The sequence below is a fragment of the Caloenas nicobarica genome, chromosome 6 (assembly GCF_036013445.1).
Source record: "Caloenas nicobarica isolate bCalNic1 chromosome 6, bCalNic1.hap1, whole genome shotgun sequence".
NCBI classification, from domain to species: domain Eukaryota; kingdom Metazoa; phylum Chordata; class Aves; order Columbiformes; family Columbidae; genus Caloenas; species Caloenas nicobarica.
This window is the reverse complement of record NC_088250.1, coordinates 25231913-25256827: the sequence shown is the minus strand read 5'-3', so window position 1 is coordinate 25256827 and position 24915 is coordinate 25231913. Positions and strand designations below refer to the sequence as shown.

Sequence of the window (24915 nt, the reverse complement as noted above, 5' to 3'; positions counted from 1 at the left end):
CGCGGGGCGGGACGGGGAGAGACCAATGAGAAGGCGGGAGGGCGGGAGGCCGGACTGAGCCCAGCGGCGGCCCGTAGCGGGCAGGATGTGTGGCGCGGCAGCTGAGTGGCGCTTCCGGGCCGGCAGCGGCCGCACGTGAGTGCCGGGGCGCGCGCCCCCGTTACCGGCGGGGGGAGCCCGCGGGCAGCAGCCGCACGGGGGGCTTGGGCGGCGGGAGAGGGCTGGGCCCGTGGGGCGGGGACCCGGGGCAGGCGGGGAGAGGGACCTCGGGAAGCGGCGGGGGCCCGTCTCAGGCGCGGTCCCCTCCGCTGGGCGCAGGAGCGATGCCGGCCCCGGAGAGCAGGTCGGTTTTCGAGGCCGCCCAGGACCCCGTTCTCCTGCACGGGCTGACCCTCGTCACCGGAGTCGCAGCGGATGCGCCCGAGCCGGCAGCACGGAGCCGCGGTGCGTGGGGCTGGGGGGTGGCCGAGTGCGTGTCCCCCGGGCCGGCCCGCAGCGTGGCTGTGGGTGCTGCCTGGCGGGTGAGTCAATGGGCTTTGCTCGGTGTCACCCCGAGGTCCCTACAACTCTTTATGCAGCCGTGGGGCTCTTTGGGTGGCTGAAGAGAGATGCAGGAGGCCCCGCTGCTTGCAGTGCAGCCTGGGGAGCTGCCTGTGCACAGCCCTTGCTGCCTCTTCCAGAGAAACCCGCGTCTGCCAGCAACAAAGAGAAGGCCCCCGGGGTCCCTGAGGTGCCAGAGCGGATGTGCTGCTCTACCTGTGGGCAGGTGTTTGGCAGCCGGGAGGAGCAGGTGAGCGGGGCCGGGTGGCCAGCGGGAGGTGGGAGTGTGGCTGGCGTGGCTGCGGGGGTCCTGCTGCCGAGACAGCCCAGCGCTCCTGCTCCCCAGAGCTCTGCTGCCCAAGTCCTGTTGGGATCTGTCACTCAGACCCTGCATATTATTGCTTAAAACGTCCTTTACTGGAGGGAAATGGTACATGCAGCACTGACCTGCACCTCTTCAGATTAGCTGTTACATGGCTGACTCTTTAATGTACCGTGATCTTCCAGTCAGGATCACTGCAGGGTCCCAGAATCAGTTTAGCCCTGGGCATCTGCCACATGAGGCCCTTTGGTGGGGGTTGGTTTCCATGCACCACCAAGACCCTACCGGCTCACACCTCTTTCCTTCACAGACTGAACACTACCGTCTCGACTGGCACCGCTTCAACCTGAAGCAGCGACTCCTGGGGCGCCGGACGCTGCCAGTAGAGGTGTTTGAGGAGAAGACACGCGCAGGTGAGGAGCAGGGCTGCCTCCAGCAGAGCCCAGAACCTGTCAGCAGCCTTGCTGTGAGTGTTCTGTGCAGGAATGAAGCCCCTGGCTACCTCTGCCAGCTCAGGGTCCCTTTGTTTTGCCCCTGTGGAGTTTTCTACGGGTCCAGTACTGTTCCTGAGCCTTGCTGACTTGTGGGGAGAAGAGGGTGTTCTACCCGAGCCCCTGCCTGTGCATGCCTGGGATCCAGAGCCACAGACACCTGTCTCCCCAGCCCACAGGCCCTGTGTGATATGTAGGATATTGGACAGGACAGTTCTGGGGTCTTGGGCTAGCGCTTGGAGTCACCTGCAAAGTTTTGGGGAGGATGTTGGTTAATATTTGCTCTGCTCCACTGCATCAGTTTCTTTCCCTTGCAGGTGAAGTTTCTAGCATCTCAGGGTCTGACTCAGAATGCTCCAATGCGAGCAGTGAGTCAGAGTTGCTGCCCTCTGCCAGCTGCAGCCCCGAGACCCCCCTAGCCCCCAGCTCCCACAAGGTGCTGCTCCGCAATGCGAAGGGCCAGCTCATCTCTGCCTACCGCTGCGTGCTGGGCACTGGGAAGGCAAGTCACAGCCCAGCTTCTCGGGAGGGGGACCGCAGAGAAAGTGGGTGGCACTGAGGTGTAGACATCTGTCCAACAGTCCTTTACCTCCTGTGATGGGAAGGGTGGTCTCTGGTGCCAGGTGAGAGCCCCAGGCTTGCTGGTGGCCTGGTGTTTGTCTCTGGGGTGGTCCCAGAAACCTGCTTCTGGTGCCAGCAGAGGGACTGATCTCTGTCCTGGGGGACAGCAGGAGGTAATGAGATGATCCCATGAGTGCTAGCAAGTGTGTCTGTGTCTCAGGGTGGCATCGAGGAGCCAGCGGAACTTACAGCGTCACTGCAGAGCCTCAGTGTGAGCACATGCTGGGTTGTGCTGATGATGGGTGGCGGGCACTTCGCAGGAGCTGTGTTCCGCGGGTGAGTGAGTGGCACAGAACTGTGGTTGCCCCTCTGGGCACAGTCAAGTGAGGCTAGGCCTTAGGTGGCCATCCTCTCCCCGCTCCTCCATCACAGCACTTACCACCCCTGGGCTCCCACACCTTCTAGTCTTTGCTTGAGAGCTGGCTAAGCCCAGTTGCTCTGCAAGAGAAATGTTAATCTTTAGAGCCCCAGGGGCAGCCACAAGCCCTCTGAGGTCCCAGGAGCACCATCTCACCTCCTCTCCATGTCCGGGGCCCTGTTGCTCATGCTTGTCCCTCTCCACAGCCCCCAGGTGCAGGAGCACAAGACCTTCCACCGCTACACAGTGCGAGCACGGCGGGGCACAGCCCAGGGCCTCCGGGATTCTCAAACCCCAGGCTCAGCACCCAGATCGGCCGGAGCCTCCCTGCGGCGTTACAACGAGGCGGCGCTGTTCAAGGTGAGGCTGCGCCACAGTCCTGGGCTCTCAGCAGGGGGTTGTGCCGTGGCTGGCTCTGTGGGGTGGCACCACACCGCTGCGGGAAGGCATAGCGGGGAGTGAGCTCTGGAAGGGGCTCAGGGCCCAGTTGAGGCTGCTCTGTCCTGGGTCTGTCCCTGTTCCAGAGCTGCCTGTGCCCCTCAGCGTTCTCAGGACCCCATAATGCCTCCCCTTCCTCCCCAGGAAGTTCAGGACCTGCTGGCAGCCTGGGCACAGCACCTGAAAGAAGCTCAGCGCATATTCCTCCGGGCCCCACGCCACAACCGTGCACTGCTCTTCAGTGGCAGGAACCCACCCCTCACCCAGGGTGACCCTCGTGTCTGCCACATCCCCCTCAGCACCCGCAGGGCCACCCTGCGAGAGGTGCTGCGAGTCCACGCCACACTGGCCAGCCTGCAGGTGTATGGTGAGTCGGACCTGTCCTGGTGCCTGTGAATCAGAGCAGGTGGGGTGATGTGGTCTGTTGTGCATCAGTGGATGCTGTGCTATGGGGTGGGGATGCTAGCTCTCCAACCCTCAGTCCCTGGAGACCTGGGGTGCTCCCTGTCCCCAGGCAATGACAGGAGCACCCTTGCTGCCCAGGGAAAGACACACAACTGGAGGACATCACTGGGTCCCCCCGGAAGGGTTGGCAGAAGAGGCAGTGGAAAGCAGACATGGATTCCACACAAGAGGATGCAAGTGGTGAGTTGAGCCATGGAGGGAGACGTGGCTGAGCAAGCAGTGGAGTCTGGTGTTGTGGCACAGAACAAGGTTTGCAGCCCTGTGACAGGGCCTGGCACCACAGCAGGGATCTGCAGAATGTGGCCTCGTGCTGGGCAGGAGAAGGGCAGGGTGAGCTTGGCTGAGAGCCTCGAGTGATTCATGCTGTGTGGGGGGCCTCAGCCCCTGCCTTATCAGCCCACTCAGCCCCAGAGGAGGAAGAGGAAGAGGAAAGCCCTGCAGGTGAACTGGAGACTGTAGAAGTGACACTGGGGACCTTGGACCTCCGGGAGTTCGAAGTGGTGCCCAAGCGAAACCGCAAAAGGAGGAAGAAGAGGGACAAGAAGGTGGGGAAAGGTGAGGGTGAAGAACTGGCTGGGGGCACTGTAGGAAGGCATTGGAGAAGTGACTACCATGGCTGGGGTGCAGGCTGGCCCTTGTCCTCAGCACATTCTCCCTGCACAGGGCCCCATGCTGAAGAGACAGGATGCCCTGACACCCAGTGCGGGCAGCCCAGCCTGGAGCTGGTGACGGAGCTGCAGGAGGAGGCTGGGGCTGAGCCCCTTCCCTGGGGTGATGGAGGTAAGTGGTGTCGGGAGCTGGGCTTGGTGGATGCCTGCCCCATTTGCTGGTGGCTTTGCAGTGGGGTGAAGAGCACGTTGTCACACAGGTGCCCAGAGCAGCTGCATGTGGGATGGCTCCAGTGCAACCACATGCCTTCGGAAGAGCCGTGTGTCTGGAGCCATAGCTCTGAACCAGGCAGCACCTGGCTAAGCCAGGCGTGTTGGGAGGGGGTTGGAGCAGGCCTCATCTTGGGAGAGGGCTTGACTGCTGCCAACAGTGCCCAGCAATGCCATGGTACATTGTCACAGACCCTGAAGGTGCTGGAGATCCTGCAGTGCCCAAATCCAGCTAGCAGATGATGCTTTAACTGCACTCTCTGTGTTTCCTAGTCAGGCTAGAGCACCACTCTGCCTAGGGAGCCATCAGATTCCCCTCCTGTTCTCTCCCCTCACAGGAGACCCTCAGACCCAGCTCTGCAATGCCCTGTTCACCGCCTGCAAAACAGGGGATGTGGGGATGCTGCGGCACCTCCTGGGTGTGTCAGAGAGCGGGGGCCTGCTCAGGGACAGCAAGGATGGGGAGGACGCGCAGCCCCTGGATCTTCCTCGCTCCCTGCTCAACCAGCCCGTGGATGAGCGTGGCTGTACCCTGCTTCACGTGGCGGCGCGGGCAGGGAAGGCCGAGGCCGTGTGCCTGCTGCTGCAGGCAGGGGCGGATCCTGCCCTCAGGTACAGCCCAGGCGCCCAGTGGTTGACGATGCCAGCCCTGATATGGGAGCCGAGCAACTACCGCCAGCGTTGTCCTGGACAGCCGGGGTTGGTCTCTCCCAGCTGGGGCATCTGGGTTGGTTATGGGAGGCCCAAGAGCTGAACCACCGCTCTCTCACCTGGTCTGGCACAGTGGCAGGCAGTCACTGCCTCAAAGTGCTCCCAGGTTTATTCGTTGGTGGTTCAGAACATAGGGATGAGACCACCCTTTGCAGGGCATTTGAGATGCAAAAAAGGGAGGATTTGGGGGATTCTGGTGTAGGGATAAGCAATGTTCCCCTCCTTGGGTGCAATACCCTGGCCTGCAGTACCCATTGCACATCTCTGGGCTCACAGCCCAGTGGTAGACAGGTGGTAAGATGGCAGCATGAGCTGGTCTTCCTTGTTTCGCAGAGACGGGCAGGATAGGACCCCCTACTGTGTCTCTGCTGACAAACCGACCCGCAACGCCTTCCGCAAGTTCATGGTGGACTATCCAGACAAGTACGACTACAGCCGTGCCAAGGTGGGTGTCTGCCCTCTGCCCTCACCTGCTGGGGCTGGGGGACCCCAGAACAAAGGCCCAGTTGCCCACTCGTGGCATTGCCCCTGGGTCAGCAGGAGGTGCTGACTGCCCTCTGCCCCCAGGTGCCAGGGCCCCTGACGCAGGAGATGGAGGCCAAGAAGCTGGAGAAGAAGCGGGCACAGAAAGTCCAGCGGAAGCAGCGGGAGCAGGCGCAGCGGGAGGAGCGGCAGCGCTGGGAGCAGGAACAGGAAGAGAAGCAGCGCTTCGCAGCCCTGTCGGACAGGGAGAAGGTGAGGCCGTGTGTAGGGAAGCAGATCCAGCCTGGCTGCGGCAGTGCTGGTTTGGTGGGCTCTGGGCACAGCAGCTCGCAGGGTTGGGAGGACTGAGCTGTCTCTCCTCCCCAGCGGGCCCTGGCTGCCGAGCGGAGGCTGGCTGCGCAGCTGCAGGACGCCGGCACAACCCTTGCCAACATCAGGTAACAGCCCTGGCAGCATGGTGCCACCAACTCCCATGTCAGCACAGCTGTTCCCTGCCCTTCTTGCTCCAGTTCTCATTTCCAGCCAAAATCTATTCCTGGCCATTCAATTCCCAGCAGTGCCTGTCTAAAAGCTTTCTCTCGCTCTTTCCCTGGCCCCCTGAAATATTTTAGAAAGGACAACTTGGTCCACTTGCAGCCAGAGCTGTGGCATGCTAATCCCACAGCCACTCCTCTGCCTCTGACCCTGCATCACATGTCCCTTCCCTACACCACCCCACAGGTTTGTGGGCAGCCAGCCTTGCCTGTGCTAATCTGGGCAGGGGCTTTACAGCTCTGTAATGTGCCAAATTCCCCCCTGTACCGCCTGCCTCAAAGTGCCTTGTCCCCTGCAGCATTACCTCCTGGCTGGGCTGCTGGGTGAGCCCTGTAGGACCAGGGGAGCTCCAGCTCCTTCATGCTGCCACTGTCCCATGTCACAGCCCAGGCAGCGAATCCCCATGCTCCTCTGACACTCTTGCAAGTGTCCCCTTCACTCAGGGCCACCTCTGCTCGTTCCTGCAGCCGCTGCTGGCATTGTGGAGAGTCCCTGCTGGGCCGGATCCCTTTCCATTACCTCGACTTCTCCTTCTGCTCCACGGCCTGTCTGCAAACCCACCGCCGGACCCGGGCTGGCCACATGTGAGGCTGGGGCCTGCTGCCACCTGATAGGGACCGCTGTGGTGGAGACACGGCTGAACACTGGCTGTGCAGTGAGAGAGAGCTTGTGGAGCAGCACTGGTCAGAGCAACTGAGCTGGAATTGTCACTTTTGGGGGCAACTCTGACAAGGCTCAGGGCAAGAATGTCACTGTGAGTGGTGATTCCAGGGACATTACAACTGGGAAGTCCCTGTGTACTAGTGTGAGGGGCCAGGACTGCTCCATGGTGCAGCTCCAGCTGGAGGGTCTTGCTGCTGGCTTTTCCCATGTCTGCCATTCAGGCTCCTGCCTGTGGTGGTGGGACCGATCTTGACATATCCAGACCCTGCAACCCTGAGCTGCCTGCAGCTGTGCCTGTGGCACCCTGTGGGCTGTGCTTTGTCCTCTCCTCTCTCTCCTGGATGCCATTGGGGTCTCAGCCATGCCATGTCAGCAACCACCTCCTCTGCCTGCATTGTCAATAAAGAGGTGCCTTGGTCCCCTAGGTGTGGAGGTATCAGCATGAGTACTGGAACTATTTAGGATTAACATGCAAAACAAGCTCGATTCTGACCCTCTTTTTCTTTAGCCCATACCCTGCCTGGCCCCAGAGGAGGGTGCGAGTCCTGGATGTCCGTGCCAGGGCCTGTGCCCCTTTCCTAAGGCTCTGCAGCCCCTCCATTGTCCCCTGTGCTTCACCAGCCCTCTGCAGCCCCAGCAAGAGGCAATGCTGGTGCCCACAGCCCTGCATTTATTCTGTGGCCGCAATCCTACGGCTGAGGGTCCTGTTAAAAAGGGGTTGGTCAAGGAAGAGCAGGAAGGGGTCAGGGGGTGCCCCCTCCAGCTCCAGCACTGTGATGTTGTTGGGGCAGCCAACATGCAGCACTGAGCCAGGCACAAAGAGGGTCTGCTGGGGCCCACGGCGGGGCCAGTACCGGCCCAGATTGCAGCCATTTATCCACAGCTGGCCCTGGAAGATGGAGACGGGTCTGAGCTGTGCCCCTGTCCACCCTCATCCCCTCTCCTGGTTATGTACCACCTTACCTTGCTCCAACCCGGGAACTTCACAAAGGTGTCCCAGGTGATGCCAGGGGTCTCAAAGGTCCCAGTGTAGAAGGCTGGCCCTGCTCTGGTCCTGCTGCCTGATTTTGGCAGGGCAGTGTGGGGCCAGCCCTGCTCAATGGCAGTGTCTATGGCCAGGGGGTAGATCAGCCAGTTGCTGAGAGGGTTGGAGTCCAAGGAGAGGTTTCCCAGCAAGCCCTGAGATGGAGCAAGAGGGAAAATGAGGCAGCAGCGTCTGGCCACAGGCAGAAGGATGCTTGGCTTCCCCAGGGCACGTCCCTGTCACAGTAGTGAACATGGGATGTGATCCCCTCTGATGGGCTGCACTGCCATGGCAATGTAAAGGGAAGAGAGGGGTGCGCATCTCACAGCCTTATCCCAGTCCTGGTTTGCCAGGAGATTAACCAGGGAGCAGGTCGAGGGGTGGCCCTGCCATGGCTGGGGTCTGTCACAAGTGGCAGGAGAGAGGGTGTTTGGCCACAGTGGTGGCCAGTCCATCCCCTCCGCATCCCCAGGGCCCTCACCCCTCACCTTGAAGTCACTGATGTTGGCCCCAAAGCTGATCCTGCCCATGTTCTCCAGCAGCACATCGACGGTGTCCCCTGCCCTGCCTGTCACACGCAGCACTGTCTGTCCATCCCTCTCCAGCGTCCCTTGGTACTCCTACAGCCACAGGGTCAGTGCTGCCGCCCCATCCCCAGATCGCACCACCCCAAACACTGCCGGCAGCCTGCCAGCATAGCATCCTGCTGCCTGCCCCCGTGAGCCAGCCAGGGCTGCCCTCTGCCCCCAAAAGGGGCAAATTCAGGCCCGAGAGCTACCCCACAAGGGCTCAGTGTGGCTCCCAGCACAATGGCATGGCACAGCCCCGCTGCCAGCAGGTCCCACAGCCCTCCCAAGCACTGTGCAGGGACGGGGGTGCTCCCACAGCCTCACCTGCTGCAGCATCAGGTAGCCACGGTCGCAGATGCTGTGGGGAGGAGCGCTCAGCGTGGCTGGGTCCAGGAGGTCCCGGGGCAGCTGTGTGCGGTACAGCACAAAGCCATGGGCCTGCAGGACACAGCAAAGCAGCACAGAAAAGGGAACGGCTGGAGATACACTCTGTTCCTCTGCCCCAGAACCAGGGCAGGGCAGACAAGCTTAGGAGCATCTCCCCAGTGTCCCTCACTGCGCCCAGCCCCTAACCTGCTTTATGGCCTCAAAGGTGAGGGGGAACTGGCTGTGGATGGGCCCGGAGGGGCACAGGACATCCAAGACATCCAGGAGGTTGGCATACTGCAAAGAGAGGGACAGGCGTGGGGCAGCCAGGCAGTGCCGGGCAGGGGCAGCACAGCCCCCGGGGCAGGTACTCACCTTCCGCAGGGCCACCTGGCCGTAGGCATACTTGGGGGTGGCAGGTGGCATCGGACCCACTGGCAGGGGCTGGAACTGAACAGCAAACTATCAGCTGCCCCTGAGGGCAGGCAGGGAGATGTCCCCTGCCCTGCCAGGTCCCTCTGTGTCCCCATCTTCCCTGGCATAGGCAGCAGTGCCCAGTACTGTCCCCCTCCTCCTGCCAGGATCAGCACCTTGCTGATGACTGTGCGGATGGCAAACAGCTTCTCAGTGGGGTCTCCTGCCTCTGAGAGAGGGGCATCATAGTCATAGCTGGTGGTCACCGGTTTGTACTGGTTCTTGAAGTCAGCACCTGGTGGGGAAGCAACGGGAGCTGGAGGAAGGAGCTCTGGCAGAGCCCAGGGCACAGAACCCAGCCTCAGGCTGGCCACAATGTGATGGCAGGGATGTGACCCAGAACTGGAAGCCAGTTGCCTGGGGACAAAAGGCGTTCTGCGGGGGGACAAGCTCGGTTTCAGGGACCCGTGGGTATGTGTCAACCTGCCCCATGGGATAGAAGAGGAACCTGAAGTGGGCTCCTTGGGGATGGCCAAGGAAAGCTCCAAGCCCCGCAGTGTGCCCCCCTCTCCAAGGCAGGTCCCTACTCACCGCTCCAGTAGGCAAAGTTCGTCCCCCCATGGAACATGTACCTAGGGGACACCCCAGAGAGCCCCGTCAGCACCCCCACAGACCCGGCCGGGGCTCACCAGGCGCTGCCCCTCCGTGCTGCACCCACAGTCCCAGCCCTGCTTGCCTCCCCCTGCCCGAGCTCTGCGGGATGAAAGCGAGCAGCAATGCCCACTCCAGTGCTGGCAGATGGGAGGGCACCGTCCCCCCAGGCTGTGCCCCTGCCAGCTGACTACTTGCATGTTGACGTTGGCTCCCAGCTGCAGCATGTCCTCCAGCCCCCGGGCCACCCGCACCGAGCTGGTGCTGGCATGTGCCTCCCCCCAGTAGTCCAGCCAGCCCGTGTAGTACTCAGAGTTCACCTGAGGGAGCAAAGTGCTGTCACCTGCCTGGAGCTGGGGCTCCTGGCAACCCTCTGTCAGCCACATCCCTTCTGCTCACCTGCAGCCTGGCCCCAGCACCCCTTTTTGCCTTGCCCCCCTCAAAGCCATGACAAGCCATTTCCCCCACAGCACCCATGTCAAGCTCACCAGAGGCCCCTTCGGCTCAACCTGGCGCTGGGCACCAAATGCCTCTGTCACGTTGAAGCCTGCAGAGGTGGAGGGAGGAGGCTGGAACAGGATGGAGCTGAGACCTCCATCCCCTTTCTTCCTCCTCCCCCACAGTGGTACCTGGCCCAAAGTCGACAGTGGCGTAGAGCCCCGGCAGCGTGCCACAGCGCAGCTCCTCCACACGTGAGTCATCGGTGGTGAAGAGCACCACCTCGCTCCCCAGCAGCACCCGGAATGAGCCCAGCAGGTGCCACAGGTACCCGTAATCGCAGGCATAGTAGCTCCCGTATTCGTTCTCCACCTGCAAGCAGGGCAGGGGCTGCACCTGGGTCCTGCTATGCACTGGGATGAGCATCCAGCTCCTCCTTCCCTCCCTGCATCATTAGACCTCATTACAGCCCCCACGTGCATCCCAAAAATGTCCTCCCACCATGATCCCCAGCTCTCCCAGTGTCCTTCAACCACAAACAGGGTGGTGGCAGGTACTCCGGAGTCCCAGCCCTTGGATTTAAACCCAGGTCTAGAGGTCAGGAGGGATTTATCTAAGAGGTGTGCCAGATGAGGGCATGGTGTCGGGGGTATAGGTGGCTTTTTGGGGTACATCCATAGATAACCCAGAGCAGGGCAGGGGGCTGGGTCCCACAGCACCCTACCTGCACGCTGATGATGTTTCCCCCATGCTGGTACAGGCGTGGTTTGATCTTGGGTAGCAGGACATGGAGCCAGGAGTCCACGGCTGCCAGGTAGGCTGGGGAGAAGGGAGGGCAGCTGAGCCTGGCTGCGGCACCCACCTCAGCCCACCCACAGCCAGCGCTGCCGGGAGGAGGATGGGGCAGACAGGGCATAGCTGAGCACGATGGGGAAGCAGAGAATAAACTATGGGGCTCCCAAAAGACAGAGAAGAGGATGGGAGAGACCATGCAGCAGGGCTGGCAGGTGCATGGAGAGAGACCAGTGTGCTGGGACGGGCACCAGGCTGTAAGGATACAGACACCAGAGCCCCGTGCTGAGGCTCACCGGGGTCAGAGGAGCGCAGGACGATGTCTGGTTTCCACAGCAGCCAGGCGGGCAGGCCACCCTGGAGAAACCCCCACAGCCGAGAGGGAGGCAGAGGAACCGCTCAGCAGCCTGGGTTGGCACAGCCAAAACCCAGCCAGCAAAATGCTGATGCTCGGCATCAAAGCGGCTTGTGTTCCCATAAGGCAGTGACCTTGTTGTGGCTGGCATGGTGCTGGGGTTGGCATGCCAGCCAGAAGTGCCAAACCTGCTATGCCCTTTCCAGGCTACCCACAGCCCCTCCATCCCAGGTCTGGGGGCTGGGACTCACCATCTCCCACTCTGCACAGATGTAGGGCCCTGGACGTAGGATCACCAGAAGCCCTAGCTCAGCAGTCAGGTCCAGGAAAGCTTCCATATCCCGGTCCCCAGCAAAGTCATAAACCCCCGGCAGTGGCTCATGGTAGTTCCAGGGGACGTAGCTGGGGCAAGAAGGGACATCAGCACATGGAGGCTAAGGGCACCCCAGCGCAGGCTGGTCCCTCTGCTCCTGGGAAGTGGCCTCCAGCCTAGGCTGGGGATGGCAACTAGGGCTGAACTGGGACTGACAGGGAGGTCCCAGTCAGCCCAGCACAAGGGCTGGTCCCCACTCCCTGTGATCAGACAACACCCTTGCCTCTGTCCCTACTCCAGAGACCCCAAGGGGCTGTGGTGGCTGTGGGCTGTGCACCGTCGGGGCTGTCCCTGTCACTTACACCTGCACAGCACTGAGCCCGCTCATGTACATCTTGAGGAGCCGGTCCCTCCAGGCAGGGCGTGGGACGCGGGCGTAGTGGATGCTGCCCGAGATGTAGCGGAATGGGGCCCCGTCCTTGCGGAAGCAGTCGTTCTCGTAATCCAGCTGGAAGGAGCCTGCCGGGGGTGAGGCCTGCAGGAGAGGGGCAGTGCTGGGGGGCTGCAGACCCTCCCCAAGCCCAGCTGCCCCCTCCCACACTCCCTGGGACAGGGACTGACAGGGGCTGGTTCCTGGGGGTACCTTCCCCATCCCTGGTGCAGGAACAAGGCCAGTACCACGCTGTCCTGGGAGAGCAGGAAGGACAAGCAGAAGAGCCATTTGCACCACCTGATGCCGCCCTCGCACTCCCCCAGTTAATCAAACACCCTGCAGCTGAGCTGGTGGCATTATGGGGGACGGGTGCTGCTGAGGACGGGTGCTGGGAGGGCAGGGAGGAGCTGGGAGCACAAGCAGGATGCTGTGGTGGGACGCAGGGGTTGCAGCAGGAGGGAGCCATAGCAGGAAGAGCAGGGACATGGGGACGAAAGCAAGGCAGATCCCAGAGCTGTCCCCCCAGATCCTTTGCAGCTCAGCCCTGCATGCTTCTCCTAAATTTTCCACCCGTGCTTGCTAACCTGTGTGTGCAGGAGCCCCACCGCCAGCAGCAGGGCGAGAGCTGGCAGCCCCATCCTTGCTGGACGCTCGGCGGGCCCAGGATGGGGGACGAAGGAGGACGTGGACAACGCCATCACATGATCCTTCTCCAGCAGCACCGGGTGCTTCCTCCAGGTCCTAAGTGCAGAAAGCTGGAACAGCAGCAAGCTGGAACAGCAGCACAGCTGGGGGGAAGAGCATGGAACAAGGGGGTGGGTGACTCTGGCTCCCCGCGCCTGGCCCAGCCACGCATCCCCCCCTCAAAGCAACACGGGACGTGGGCAGCTCCGGCCAGCGGGCACATCCCCCGTGCCCCTCAGGGCAGTGGGTGACACACGTGGAGGGACAAGGAGCCTCATAAAAATGTCACGACCAGACAAAACGTCTTTGAGGGAGCTCAGCCCACTTGTTAGATCAGAGCGGTGGTGCCGGGACACCCCGGTTACAGCTCCGGGAAGCGCGGATACTGCCGCTGCCTGAAGGAAAACGTCCCCGGACCGAGAGCTGCAGCCCGGTGACAAAGCTGTTGACACGGGCGCCGGGGAGCTGCCGCGGGGCAGGGTGAGGGGCTGATGCCCTCGAGGAAGACCCCTGCTGGGGTGGCCTCGCCATCTCTGTCCCCTACACCGCCGACCTGCCCGCCCGGGCGAGGAGCTTGGCTCACCGGGACCCGCACCGGGGGGCGGCGGGGCGGCGGGCTGCTGCCAGCACTCACAGCTGGGGACACCGCGTTCCACCCCGGCCACAATAAGCGCCCAGCCCGGGGCCCGGCGCTGCCCCGACGCCCCGCCCCGTTCCCCTCCGCCCGCAGCCCGCCCCCTCCGGAGGCAGGACACCGGAGCCCCACCGCGGCGGCCGCGGGCACCGGAAAGGCTGCGGCGCCCCGCCCAGCGGGTGACGCGGCGGGGGACGCGCGGCAGCGGGCGATGACGCGGGCGGGCGATGGGGCAGGCGCTGTGCGTCTGCTCCCGCGGCACCGTCAGCCTGGGGGGCGTGCGGTATCTCCTGCTGCACCGCCTGGCAGAGGGGTCCGCGGCGGGGCCGGGGCACGGAGGGGTCGGGCCAGGGGGTCCACGGGCACGGGGGATGCTTGAGCATAAGGAGTGCTCGGGCACAGGGGTGCTTGTGCATGGGGGGTGCTCGGGCATGGGGCATGGAGGTGATGCTAAGGCATGGGGGGATGTGCGGGTGTGATGCTGAGTTATAGGGAATGTTCGGGAACGGGGTGATGCTCAGGCATCAGGGTGCTTTTGCATGGGTGTTTGGACTTGGGGGGACTGCTCCGGCATGGAGGTGATGCTCAGACAGGGGGATGCTCGGGCATAGTGGGTGCTTGGGCATGGGGGCATGCTCAGGCATGGGGTGATGCTGAGGTGTAGAGGGTGTTCAGGCACAGGGAGATGCTCGGGTATAGGGGGGTTATGCTTGTGTGTGTGTGGGATGCTCGGGTATGGTGGGGAGATGCTTGAGCACAGGCAGTGTTTGGACACGGGGAATTGTTCGTGAGGGTTGTTCATGCAGAGGGGGGATGCTTTGCATGCCTGGCAGGTGCCCCCAAAGTGGGAGGAATGTGTGTAACTGGGGGCTTCTCGTGGAGGGTGGTGCAGGCACCCACTGCCCTCTGCCTCCTGCCCCTGGTTGCTCACAGTTGAGGCTGGGCACAGGGCCCTGGTGTGGGCACTGCAGCAGTGTGACATGCTGCCCATGCCATGCTGGGCTCTTCACAGGGGCTTCAGCTACGTGGACCTGGTGGAGGGGCTGCGGGATGGGCGCTTCTACGCCCTGAAGCGCATCCTGTGCCATGACAAGGAGGACCGCCAGGCCGCCCTGCATGAGGTGGAGATGCATGGCCTCTTTGACCACCCCAACATCCTGCGCCTTGTGGCCCACTGCATCGTGGAGAAGGGGACCAAGCATGAAGCCTGGCTCCTCCTGCCCTATGTGAAGGTGAGGGGGGCTCCCCTGGCTGCCCCCACGCCCTTGCTGCTGGGATCGGCAGTGACAACAGGCTGCTTGTGTTTGCCAGGGGGGAACCCTCTGGAGTGAGGTGGAAGCACTGCGAAAGAAAGGGACCTTCATGCCAGAGCAGCGGATCCTCCTCATCCTCCATGGCATCTGCCGTGGACTGCAAGCCATCCACAGCAAGGGCTATGCACACAGGTGGGGGGCTGACAGCCCTGGCTGGGGGGGTTGGCAGGGGCCCCAGCGGGTGTTCAGTGACATCCATCCCCACAGGGATCTCAAGCCCACCAACGTGCTGCTGGATGAGGATGACCAGCCTGTGCTGATGGACCTGGGCTCCATGAACCAAGCTCGCATTGAAGTCAACAGCTCTCGAGAGGCCGTGGCCGTGCAGGTGGGTGCCCTGAGACATCATCCCACCAGACCATCCCTGCCCCGAGCCCTTCATCCCTGCCCTCACCCTGCTTTCTGCAGGACTGGGCTGCCCAGCGCTGCACCATCTCCTACCGCGCCCCTGAGCTCTTCACGGTGCCGAGCCAGTGCGTCATAGACGAGCGCACAGACATCTGGGTAAGGATCCATCCCCCTGGTCCCTGTCCCGCTGCCATGGGGCTGCCCTGACCCCACCATGCTCCAGTCCCTAGGCTGTGTGCTGTACTGCATGATGTTTGGGGAGGGCCCCTACGATGCCATCTTCCAGAAGGGTGACAGCGTGGCTCTGGCAGTGCAGAACCCCATCACTGTGCCTCCCACGACCAGGTGAGGGGCTGAGGAGGGTTACTTTGTTCCCAAGCAGCCTCCTGTGCTATGCATCATGCAGACCCCCCCCTCACTGTCCTTGCTCCAGATACTCGGCTGCCTTGCAGCGCCTGCTCCTCTCCATGATGACACTGAACCCCCAGGAGCGACCCAGTATAGATGACATCCTCCACCAGCTGGAGGGGCTGCAGCCAGCACCGGTGGGGCAGGACACCACACAGATCTGAGAGATCTGAACTTGTCCCACCCCATGGTGGTGCTGGGCCCTGAGGACGAACCGGGGGAAAAGCAGCTGCCATTGTCCCTGCTCCCCCACAGAGCCGTTGCAGGGGGATTTGCTGTGCTCAGTGGAGAGCTGCTGCTCTGTGCCAGAGGTGTGTTGGATTTGGAGTGTTCTGTACCCTGGACTTAGTCCATGCCCCAGGACTGTGGACGTGTGACCTGCTGCTAAACATGAGGCCCTCTCTGGCTGCTGCCTCCCCCAGGGGTTGCAGGAGAGGATGCTGTGGAACCCCTCCCCAGGTGATGGCAGCCACAGCCCTGCAGCTCTGCACCCCAGGAGGATTTCTCCTGCCCAGGGCAGAGCTGTGGTCCTAGAGCGAGGCGGGTTGCTGTTGCCTGCTCCGCCACTGCTCTCAGCGCCAACGTTGCCTTGTGTTTGGAGTAAAAGATGTTCTTGTGGAGGTGTGGACGTGTCCCTGTCTCAGGGAGGGGGTCCCACTGGGGCACAAGGACAATGGAGCATGCTGTCTGGGTCGAGCAGAAAGCGTTGCTGGCAGGGAAGGGCAGCAGAGGACAGCCCTGGCAAGGCGGCATGGCCAGAGCATTAGCGGTAAGCAGGGAAAGTTAATCCCTGGCCCCAGCGCACTCCTAATGGGAGTTAACACAGTTCTGCAGCTGGAGGCAGGTGCAGCTACTCTGAGCTTCTGGGGCTGGGTACTGCGGGAAGGGGCTCAGCACAGCGCAGGCAGCAGCAGGGGTACAGGCAGAATTTGGCTGCCCAAGGAGAGGGACGTGGGTGCCAAGGCTGGGGAGCTGCCAGAGCTTGGGAGGCAGGGGCAGGAGCCCTGCTCTGGTGGGGCAAGCAGAGCCTTGTGACAGCACAGCCACCCTTGGCTGGAGAGGCTCACTGGGACCAGCAGCAGCTGGGCTGCCTGCAGGGACGATGGTAAAGAAAAAGAGATGCAGACAAGCAGTTTCACAGGGAAGCATTCCCCTCCTTTAATCCTCTCGCCACATCACAGCAGAAAAGCAACCACGGGGGTTTGTGCTGCACTGGATGCCCTTGCAGGGTGCACCCACTGCACTGCAGAGCTGGGCATGCCCCTTGACCCAAGCTGTGGCCATGGGGACAGGGATGCCAGTCTGCTCTTACTGCTTTAACCATGCTCCTTAAAGATGAGCCCACCTACCCTCTGGCTGCATATGGGGAGAAGTCCCAGCAGCTGTGGATTTATTCCTGCTCAGGCTAAATGTGCTCCCCTGGGCTCCAGGATGCACAGCAGGGCCATATAGCACATGAGGAAGCGGTACCCACCCCTGGCTGGAGCAGCGAGCAGGGTGGGATGTCTGCCACAGGGAGTGGACCCAGGGGCTCTTACCTGCACAGGGAGCGAGCTGGAGCTGGAGCACTGGGAAGAAGCAGAGCAGCACCAGCACCAGAGCTGAAGCACTCATCACACACCTGACTTGGCAACAAACCAATACAGCTGGGGGGTTAGTGGGATACACAGAGGCTCTGAAATGGTTTATTGCAAAGGGCTTCTGCAGGTAACACAGGGAAGGAGCACAGTGCTTTTTGGCAGAGGCTTCTCTACTCCTCGCCTTCCTCTTCATCCTCGTAGGAGTCCAGGCCCACCTCCTCGTAATCCTTCTCCAGAGCCGCCATGTCTTCCCGCGCCTCGGAGAACTCCCCTTCCTCCATGCCCTCACCCACGTACCAGTGCACGAAGGCTCGCTTGGCGTACATCAGGTCAAACTTGTGGTCCAGGCGAGCCCAGGCCTCGGCGATGGCCGTGGTGTTGCTCAGCATGCAGACGGCGCGCTGTACCTTGGCCAGGTCCCCCCCTGGCACCACCGTGGGTGGCTGGTAGTTGATGCCCACCTTGAAGCCCGTGGGGCACCAGTCCACAAACTGGATGCTGCGCTTGGTCTTGATGGTGGCAATGGCGGCATTGACATCCTTGGGCACCACGTCCCCGCGGTACAGCAGGCAGCAGGCCATGTACTTGCCATGGCGAGGGTCACACTTTACCATCTGGTTGGACGGCTCAAAGCAGGAGTTGGTGATCTCGGCCACCGATAGTTGCTCATGATAAGCCTTCTCTGCGGAGATGACAGGAGCATAGGTGGCCAGGGGGAAGTGGATGCGAGGGTAGGGCACCAGGTTGGTTTGGAACTCAGTCAGGTCCACATTCAGGGCCCCATCGAACCGCAGTGATGCTGTGATGGACGAGACGATCTGGCTGATGAGTCTGTTCAAGTTGGTGTAGGTTGGGCGCTCGATGTCCAGGTTTCTGCGGCAGATGTCATAGATGGCCTCATTGTCCACCATAAAGGCACAGTCTGAGTGCTCCAGGGTGGTGTGTGTTGTGAGGATGGAGTTGTAGGGCTCCACCACGGCAGTGGAGACCTGTGGCGCAGGGTAGATGGAGAACTCCAGCTTGGACTTCTTGCCGTAGTCAACGGAGAGCCTCTCCATCAAGAGCGAGGTGAATCCAGAGCCAGTGCCACCTCCAAAGCTGTGAAATACAAGGAATCCCTGGAGTCCTGTGCACTGGTCAGCCTGCGGAGAGATACACATGAGATTGCTCCAAGATATACTTTTTCATGAGCATCTGACTGCTCAGGTGTCCTTCAGGACCTGGTCCGTCCCTGCCATGAGCAGCTGCAGAGCCCTCCCAGGGCACAGCAGGGCTTGCAGTGTCCTCTGACCTCCAGCAGGATGCTGGACCCCCGCTCAGTGGGACACATCCCCCCTCTGCAGTCACCTACCAGCTTCCGGATCCTGTCCAGCACTTGGTCGATGATCTCTTTACCAATGGTGTAGTGCCCACGGGCGTAGTTGTTGGCAGCATCCTCCTTGCCGGTGATCAGCTGCTCAGGGTGGAAGAGCTGGCGGTAGATACCAGCCCGCACTTCATCTAGTAGAGAGCAGGGGAGGGCTGAGCCTGGTGCAGACTGTAGGTTTGAGCCAGCCAAAAAGCAGCTGAGTGGGTGGGCGCACCCATCCCTCGCCCTCCTCCTGGCTCTGGCATGTACAGCCAAGGATCCACACATCAGCAGGGACACCACCAGCATCAGGTTTCTCTGGTGGTGGCTGCCACCTCCCTGCGCAAAAGCTTAGGTTCTCCCACCCATCCAGAGCTGCATGCCCACAGCACGCAGCAGCACGGCAGGAGCTGCCATGCCGGTTGGGCTGGTTTCTCTCCACACACATGTGGTAGCAACAGACTACCAGCACCCTTGCCTCTAGGACACTTCAGGAACAAAAGCTGGTGCTTAGGTTTATGGCTTCTCCTGGGTGAAGGAGGGCCCTCAGGTTGAACCCAGTGCAGGATACTGCCAGCAGAGCATGGGCACCAGCCACTTGCTCTAGTGGTGCACCCCAGGCCATGTATACTCCAGCACTCACCAATCACAGTGGGCTCCAGGTCCACAAAGATGGCCCGTGGGACATGCTTCCCAGCCCCGGTCTCACAGAAGAAGGTGGTGAAGGAGTCGTCCCCTCCACCGATGGTTTTGTCGCTGGGCATCTGCCCATCGGGCTGGATGCCGTGCTCCAGGCAGTACAGCTCCCAGCAGGTGTTGCCCATCTGGACGCCGGCCTGGCCGACGTGGACGGAGATGCACTCGCGCTGGGGAGGGGGAGGCAGGGTCAGATCCCAGCACAGCTCTGTCCTGCCCGCCCCAGGGAGGGCTCTGCCTGCTGTCAGTGCCACACAGCCACCTGCACAGGACCTGCTCCAGCCAGTGGCTCCAGGGAGCACATGTTTCTTTGGGTGACCTCTTGTGTGTCCCTGAGGGGCCCTGCATGGTTGTCATTGCCCTCAACCACACACAGGCAATGTGCTGGGTCAGGAGCCAGCTCTGGTGTCCTTCGTGCCCAGCCCTTGCTGAGGGCCACCAGCCCCACGGACTCTGGCCAGGGCTGTCCTCCAGCAGCATGGGGAGCAGAGCCTGGCCCAGGTCCCCTGCCCCAGCCTCCCAGCCAGGCTCCCTGGTAGCCTCAGCCCCTTCTCTGTGCTACAGCAGCCCAGTGAGGTGCTGAGCTGATGCCATCATGTACTTAACCCATGAGGTGCAGCCAGCCATGGGAGATGCTTCCACCTGCTGTTCTAGAGCCAGGTAAGCACTCAGTCTCCTGGGGCAAGGGGCCTTGGGGATACAGGGGCAGAGGGGGACAGCCAGGGGAGGGCTGGTGGTGAAGCCTAGCAATCTCTGAGGCAGCACAGAGACTCCCAGAGCTATGCAGTCGCAACCCCGTGCTGTGAAAACCGTGTGGGCAGAAGTGCTGGGGAGCAGGCTTTGAACTGGAGATGTGCTTCCCGCGCTTCCATCCTGCAGGTGCAAGCCTGCTCCGCTACCCCCAGCATCCTTCCTCTGCTACCCCTGGCATTCTTGGTCCCTTATCTTTGACATCCCTCCCTCCTCTCCTATGCCCTTAGCATCCCTGCTCCCCCAGGCAGGGCACCACAACTCAGCCTGGGGATCCCGGGGCTCCTTGCTCCCGTGTTCCCTGACCACACAGGGCGCCGATCCGTGATGGGGACCATGTCCTGGTCCAGTGCTGGAAGGGCACAAGGACTCTTGCCTTCTCCGGGAGGGCCGGGGAAGCCTCAGCCCGCCGGGGGAAGCACTGCCCGGGGCAGGGTCCCCGGCAGAGCCCGGTCGGTGCTGCGGCGGGCGGGGCGCTGCGCTGCGCCTCCTGGCACGGCCCCGTCCCCCTCCCGAGCCGCTAAATATAGCCTCGGCCCCAGGCGAGGACAGCGACGATCACCTGGTTTGGACAGCGGACCCGAGCAGCTCCGCCTCTGCCAGACCGAGCCCCCGCGGGACGGGAAGGACGGGACCCCGACACCCGCTCCTCGCTGCCCCGGCAGGGCGCCCGCTGCCCCGGGGGGAGCCCCGCCGAGCACCCAACTCCGGCCCCCGGTACCCGGCTGGCGCCTCCACCCCCAGCAGCTGTCCCCGTCCGTCCGCGGCCACGTTCCCCACCGGAGGGGTCACCCCCCCTCCACCCTTAGCGCACCCCTTGCCGCGGCAGAGCGGGGTCTCAGGTAGCCCCGGGACTGGTGGCGGCGGGGGCAGCCGGGCAGAAGCAGGGTGGGGACACGGCTGTCCGCGGACAGGGGCCGGTGGGGCTGCCCAAGGTCACGGCGGGGAAGGAGGGGGGGCGTCGCGGCGGCTCCGCCGTGCCCAGTGCTCCAGGGGGTGTTGCCGGGCGCCCTCCCCGCCGCCGTGCCCGCTGCCGCGCCGCCCGGCCCGCACTCACCATGCTGCGGCTGGGGGTCCGGGCTCTCCCGGCGGCTCGGTGCGGCGGGGCTCGGCTCGGCGCGGACCAGCGGCTGCTGCAATCCCCTCCGCAGCGCCCTCTTATATGTGGGAGGGGCTTGTTGCCGCCTCGCCCCCCTTCATTTGGGTATATTTGCATGCAGGGCGGGAGTACGCACTTCGAGGGTAGCAGGAGCCTCTTCAGGCTCGTTCTCGGCTCCAGAGGGACCCCAAGGTACAGGGGCTGGGGCTGGTCTCCCTCTGTCGGAAGGGAAGCGGGGGGCGACCTGCCAGGCCGCATGCAGGGGGTCTGGGCTCCAGCCCTCAGCAGGGACATGCGGTGCTGAGCCACCAGGCCGTGGGCTGGAGCGGGTACAGCAGCCCCTACTCTGCTCTGCCACCAGCTTTTCTGCACTGCAGGCTCTCTGGGATCTGGTGACAGACACCCCGAGATTACCTGGGCCTCTAGAGCAGGGGAAAGGAGAAGAAACACATTAGAGATACAGGTCAGGCTCTGGAGACCAGGGCGCCTCTAAACCCCTCTTTGCCATCAGCATTTTAGGAACCTCTGGCTGAGGGCTGCTCTTCCCTCCTGGTGGGGACAGGTGGGCACTGCCGCACACTTCCATGAGACTGAATATCAGCATGACAAATCTGGGCTGCTGGCCCAGCTGCCAAAAAAAGGGTCATTGCAGCCCATTTGCTGTTAATGACTCGTGACTACACTCAGAGAAGCCCCTTCATTTGAGCCCCAACTAGCACAGCCTTCATCTTCGGTGCCAGGACTGGTCCTGCTGCTGAGGGTCTGTGGACCACCAGCCCAGCTGTTGGCTGAGGGAGAAGCAGAATCCAGTGCCCCAGCCTTGCATGTCGTGTGCAGCAGGGAGAGGGCTCTGTCCTTGCTGGCAGGACATGGGCTTACACAGCTATCTTTGCCTGTGGGGACAGGGAATCTGCTGCCCAGGAGCATGCCTGGAGACACTGCTGTGACCCTCTGGAGTGGGGTCCAGATCAGAGATGCAGGATAATCTTTAAGGAAAAAAAAAAGGAACAGGATGCAATTCCAACTGCTATGTGCTTCTGGCAGCAGTCAGGTCCTTGCAAAGACATGAAGAGAAAGGGTCTCTGCAGTGGGATCAGAGCAATGCCTGGAGTGAGGGGCAGCAGCTCCTGCCCTGGTGCGGCAGCAGGTACCACTCAGCCTGAGCCCATGGCTCTGGTCATAGGGAGCAGCACCAGGAGCCCTGCACAGTGGCATGAGTGCCTGGCCATGCTCCAGGAATCAGTGCAGCCCACTGCTGGCTCACACTTTCCCCTCCAGCTAACTTGGGTGCATGCCGGGAGGAGGAGGGCAGTGGAGGACAGCCTCTGTGGGTCGATATAGCTGGAGCATTAGTGCTAAGCAGGGAAAATTAATCTCTGGACCCAGCGTGCTGGATAATGGGTAACAGAAATCTCCTGTTTGCAGTAGGAGGCAGGAGCTGATGTTTGGACTCCTGACCACTGGGCAGGGCAGGAAGAGGGCTCAGCACACAGCAAAGGGAGAACATGAGATGGGGCAGGCAGATGGCCCCAGGGGGATGGCAGAGCACCCACAAAGCCAGGCAGGGAGCGGGCAGAGGTGTTCCTGGACAGTGGACCCTGTGCCCACATGTGCTGGAAGTACAACAGCACTGACAGCAGAGCTGAAACACTCACCACACACCTGACCTGGCAACAAACCAATACAGCTAGGGGTTCGGTGGGATACATAGAGGCTCTGAAACTGTTTATTACAAAGGGTTTCTGCAGGTAACACAGGGAAGGAGCACAGTGCTTTTTGGCAGAGGCTTCTCTACTCCTCGCCTTCCTCTTCATCCTCGTAGGAGTCCAGGCCCACCTCCTCGTAATCCTTCTCCAGAGCCGCCATGTCTTCCCGCGCCTCGGAGAACTCCCCTTCCTCCATGCCCTCACCCACGTACCAGTGCACGAAGGCTCGCTTGGCGTACATCAGGTCAAACTTGTGGTCCAGGCGAGCCCAGGCCTCGGCGATGGCCGTGGTGTTGCTCAGCATGCAGACGGCGCGCTGCACTTTGGCCAGGTCCCCCCCTGGCACCACCGTGGGTGGCTGGTAGTTGATGCCCACCTTGAAGCCCGTGGGGCACCAGTCCACAAACTGGATGCTGCGCTTGGTCTTGATGGTGGCAATGGCGGCATTGACGTCCTTGGGCACCACGTCCCCGCGGTACAGCAGGCAGCAGGCCATGTACTTGCCATGGCGAGGGTCACACTTTACCATCTGGTTGGCTGGCTCAAAGCAGGAGTTGGTGATCTCAGCCACTGACAGCTGCTCATGATAAGCTCTCTCGGCCGAAACCACAGGAGCATAGGTGGCCAGGGGGAAGTGGATGCGAGGGTAGGGCACCAGGTTGGTTTGGAACTCAGTCAGGTCCACATTCAGGGCCCCATCGAACCGCAGTGATGCTGTGATGGACGAGACAACCTGGCTGATGAGTCTGTTCAAGTTGGTGTAAGTTGGGCGCTCAATATCCAGGTTTCTGCGGCAGATGTCATAGATGGCCTCATTGTCCACCATGAAAGCACAGTCTGAATGCTCCAAGGTGCTGTGTGTTGTGAGGATGGAGTTGTAGGGCTCCACCACGGCAGTGGAGACCTGTGGCGCAGGGTAGATGGAGAACTCCAGCTTGGACTTCTTGCCGTAGTCAACGGAGAGCCGCTCCATCAAGAGCGAGGTGAATCCAGAGCCAGTTCCTCCTCCGAAACTACGAAACACGAGGAATCCCTGGAGTCCTGTGCACTGGTCAGCCTGCAGAGAGAGCCAAGTGAGATTCCTCCAAGCACTGACTTTGCTGGAGAGAAGTTTCAAACTCTCGCTTGGGCAGCCAAAGACCCCCCAGGGCACAGCAGGGCTCACCCCATGTTCCCACCCCCAGCAGGATGCTGGACCCCAGCTCAGGGGCACATGTTCCCCCTCTGCAGTCACCTACCAGCTTCCGGATCCTGTCCAGCACTTGGTCGATGATCTCTTTGCCAATGGTGTAGTGCCCACGGGCGTAGTTGTTGGCAGCATCTTCCTTGCCGGTGATCATCTGTTCAGGGTGGAAGAGCTGGCGGTAGACTCCTCCCCGTACCTCATCTAGGAAAGGTTAGCACAATGTCAGAGGTTTTCGAACTGGCTCTGTGGAAAGGTGGCAGGAGCTATTCTAGGGATTGTCATGCAGTGGATTGTTCCCAGAGACAGTGACCACCAGCAGCTGAGGTGCACTCACCAATCACAGTGGGCTCCAGGTCCACAAAGATGGCCCGTGGGACGTGCTTCCCAGCCCCGGTCTCACAGAAGAAGGTGGTGAAGGAGTCGTCCCCTCCACCGATGGTTTTGTCGCTGGGCATCTGCCCATCGGGCTGGATGCCGTGCTCCAGGCAGTACAGCTCCCAGCAGGTGTTGCCCATCTGGACGCCGGCCTGGCCGACGTGGACGGAGATGCACTCGCGCTGGGGAGGGGGAATTAGGGTCAGATCCCAGCCGGGACCGCAAGTGTAGCTGTAACAGGGGGTGAGGTGCCCAGCACAAGCAGGGCAGACCAGGCCCTTGTCACTCTGTGGAATCCGCACTGCCCTACAGCCTGGATGCTTTGTGCTCATCCCCATCTCCCGCCCTCTGCCAATTCTGGTGCTTTGCCTCCTGTCATTGCACTGCCCAGCTCAGGGGCCCCGGGAGATGGAGATACATCAGCTGGAGCCAGGGACACCAGATTGTCATGTTCCCTGGGCTGTCCACACCCACAGCTCTGGGAAACAGCCAATGAGCATCTTCTCTATTGCCCAAACACTCACTTGGCTTAAGGGCTGGAGCCCAACAACAGGGCTGTGGGCTGATGACAGTGCATCACCCAGCATTGGGAGCTGAGGAGGTGACGGCACCGGGGATGGGTGCCCAGCAAGGGAGCAATTTGCAGCAGTGAACAGTTGCCATGCTCTGAGGCTCAGCTTCCCTAAATTAGCTCTGGAGGAGGAGGAAGCATTAGCTGCATTTCTGAACTGAAAGGCTGAGGTGGGAGGGTCCCCTAGTTCAGGGCTTCAAGGGCAACCTCAGGTCCCTCAGCGGGGGCAACACAGAGGTGGGCTCTGCAGCCTCGCTCCCTGCAGGTAAGGCATCCCAGAGGCTGCAGCCCTTTCAACAAGAACCAAAATATTCACTGCCTCAGCCCTGCTGTTGCCAAGGACTTGGATGCGTCATCA

General features: G+C 61.8%; 4 protein-coding genes across 5 annotated transcripts; 1 reads left to right on the top strand and 3 right to left on the bottom strand.

The window, feature by feature from the left end:
- The first annotated feature begins 70 nt into the window (after nucleotides 1-70).
- Nucleotides 71-15856, top strand: STK16 (serine/threonine kinase 16). Of its 2 annotated transcripts, XM_065637269.1 has the most exons (21): nucleotides 71-135; nucleotides 319-444; nucleotides 681-790; nucleotides 1173-1275; nucleotides 1671-1855; nucleotides 2135-2250; nucleotides 2539-2692; nucleotides 2915-3137; nucleotides 3314-3415; nucleotides 3617-3790; nucleotides 3899-4015; nucleotides 4452-4725; nucleotides 5158-5269; nucleotides 5392-5559; nucleotides 5674-5744; nucleotides 14190-14409; nucleotides 14489-14622; nucleotides 14698-14818; nucleotides 14899-14994; nucleotides 15062-15183; nucleotides 15272-15856. In XM_065637269.1, the coding sequence occupies exons 2-21, from the start codon at nucleotides 324-326 to the stop codon at nucleotides 15408-15410; spliced, it is 2862 nt and encodes a 953-aa protein (XP_065493341.1). In that variant the 5' UTR covers nucleotides 71-135; nucleotides 319-323; the 3' UTR covers nucleotides 15411-15856. The 2 variants fall into 2 exon arrangements, with proteins under 2 accessions (XP_065493341.1, XP_065493340.1); XM_065637268.1 differs by lacking the exons at nucleotides 71-135; nucleotides 319-444; nucleotides 681-790; ... (10 more) ...; nucleotides 5392-5559; nucleotides 5674-5744 and adding an exon at nucleotides 13389-13490.
- GLB1L (galactosidase beta 1 like) lies at nucleotides 7167-12821 on the bottom strand. The gene is given in 18 exon segments (XM_065637265.1): nucleotides 7167-7393; nucleotides 7468-7683; nucleotides 8017-8148; nucleotides 8422-8535; nucleotides 8671-8760; nucleotides 8839-8913; nucleotides 9054-9172; nucleotides 9469-9509; nucleotides 9727-9848; nucleotides 10017-10075; nucleotides 10158-10338; nucleotides 10691-10785; nucleotides 11055-11115; nucleotides 11365-11515; nucleotides 11789-11961; nucleotides 12444-12641; nucleotides 12643-12750; nucleotides 12753-12821. Coding segments are annotated over 18 exon segments (2223 nt in total). The 3' UTR covers nucleotides 7167-7174.
- Nucleotides 15857-16379: 523 nt separating the features above from the next.
- Nucleotides 16380-20778, bottom strand: LOC135990016 (tubulin alpha-5 chain). The gene is made up of 4 exons (XM_065637266.1): nucleotides 20678-20778; nucleotides 18818-19040; nucleotides 18178-18326; nucleotides 16380-17968 (listed from the first exon to the last, which is right to left on the bottom strand). Exons 1-4 carry the CDS (start codon nucleotides 20678-20680, stop codon nucleotides 16997-16999), a joined length of 1347 nt encoding a protein of 448 aa, XP_065493338.1. The 5' UTR covers nucleotides 20681-20778; the 3' UTR covers nucleotides 16380-16996.
- Nucleotides 20779-22427: 1649 nt separating this feature from the next.
- On the bottom strand, nucleotides 22428-24168 carry LOC135990041 (tubulin alpha-5 chain-like). The gene is made up of 3 exons (XM_065637334.1): nucleotides 23946-24168; nucleotides 23664-23812; nucleotides 22428-23482 (listed from the first exon to the last, which is right to left on the bottom strand). Exons 1-3 carry the CDS (start codon nucleotides 24124-24126, stop codon nucleotides 22511-22513), a joined length of 1302 nt encoding a protein of 433 aa, XP_065493406.1. The 5' UTR covers nucleotides 24127-24168; the 3' UTR covers nucleotides 22428-22510.
- Between the last annotated feature and the right edge of the window lie 747 nt (nucleotides 24169-24915).

Bases quoted from the DNA above. Each gene is read 5' to 3' on its own strand.
- LOC135990016 (XM_065637266.1), bottom strand. The intron at 18,327-18,817 runs GTGAGTGCTGGA...GCTCTCTACTAG, and splicing joins CCTGGAGCCCACTGTGATTG to ATGAAGTGCGGGCTGGTATC. The intron at 17,969-18,177 runs GTAGGTGACTGC...ATCTCTCCGCAG, and splicing joins TGGACAGGATCCGGAAGCTG to GCTGACCAGTGCACAGGACT.
- STK16 (XM_065637269.1), top strand. From the start codon at position 324: ATGCCGGCCCCGGAGAGCAGGTCGGTTTTCGAGGCCGCCCAGGACCCC. The intron at 2,693-2,914 runs GTGAGGCTGCGC...CTTCCTCCCCAG, and splicing joins ACGAGGCGGCGCTGTTCAAG to GAAGTTCAGGACCTGCTGGC. The intron at 5,745-14,189 runs GTAACAGCCCTG...GGCTCTTCACAG, and splicing joins ACAACCCTTGCCAACATCAG to GGGCTTCAGCTACGTGGACC.
- LOC135990041 (XM_065637334.1), bottom strand. From the start codon at position 24,126: ATGGGCAACACCTGCTGGGAGCTGTACTGCCTGGAGCACGGCATCCAG. The intron at 23,813-23,945 runs GTGAGTGCACCT...AACCTTTCCTAG, and splicing joins CCTGGAGCCCACTGTGATTG to ATGAGGTACGGGGAGGAGTC. The intron at 23,483-23,663 runs GTAGGTGACTGC...CTCTCTCTGCAG, and splicing joins TGGACAGGATCCGGAAGCTG to GCTGACCAGTGCACAGGACT.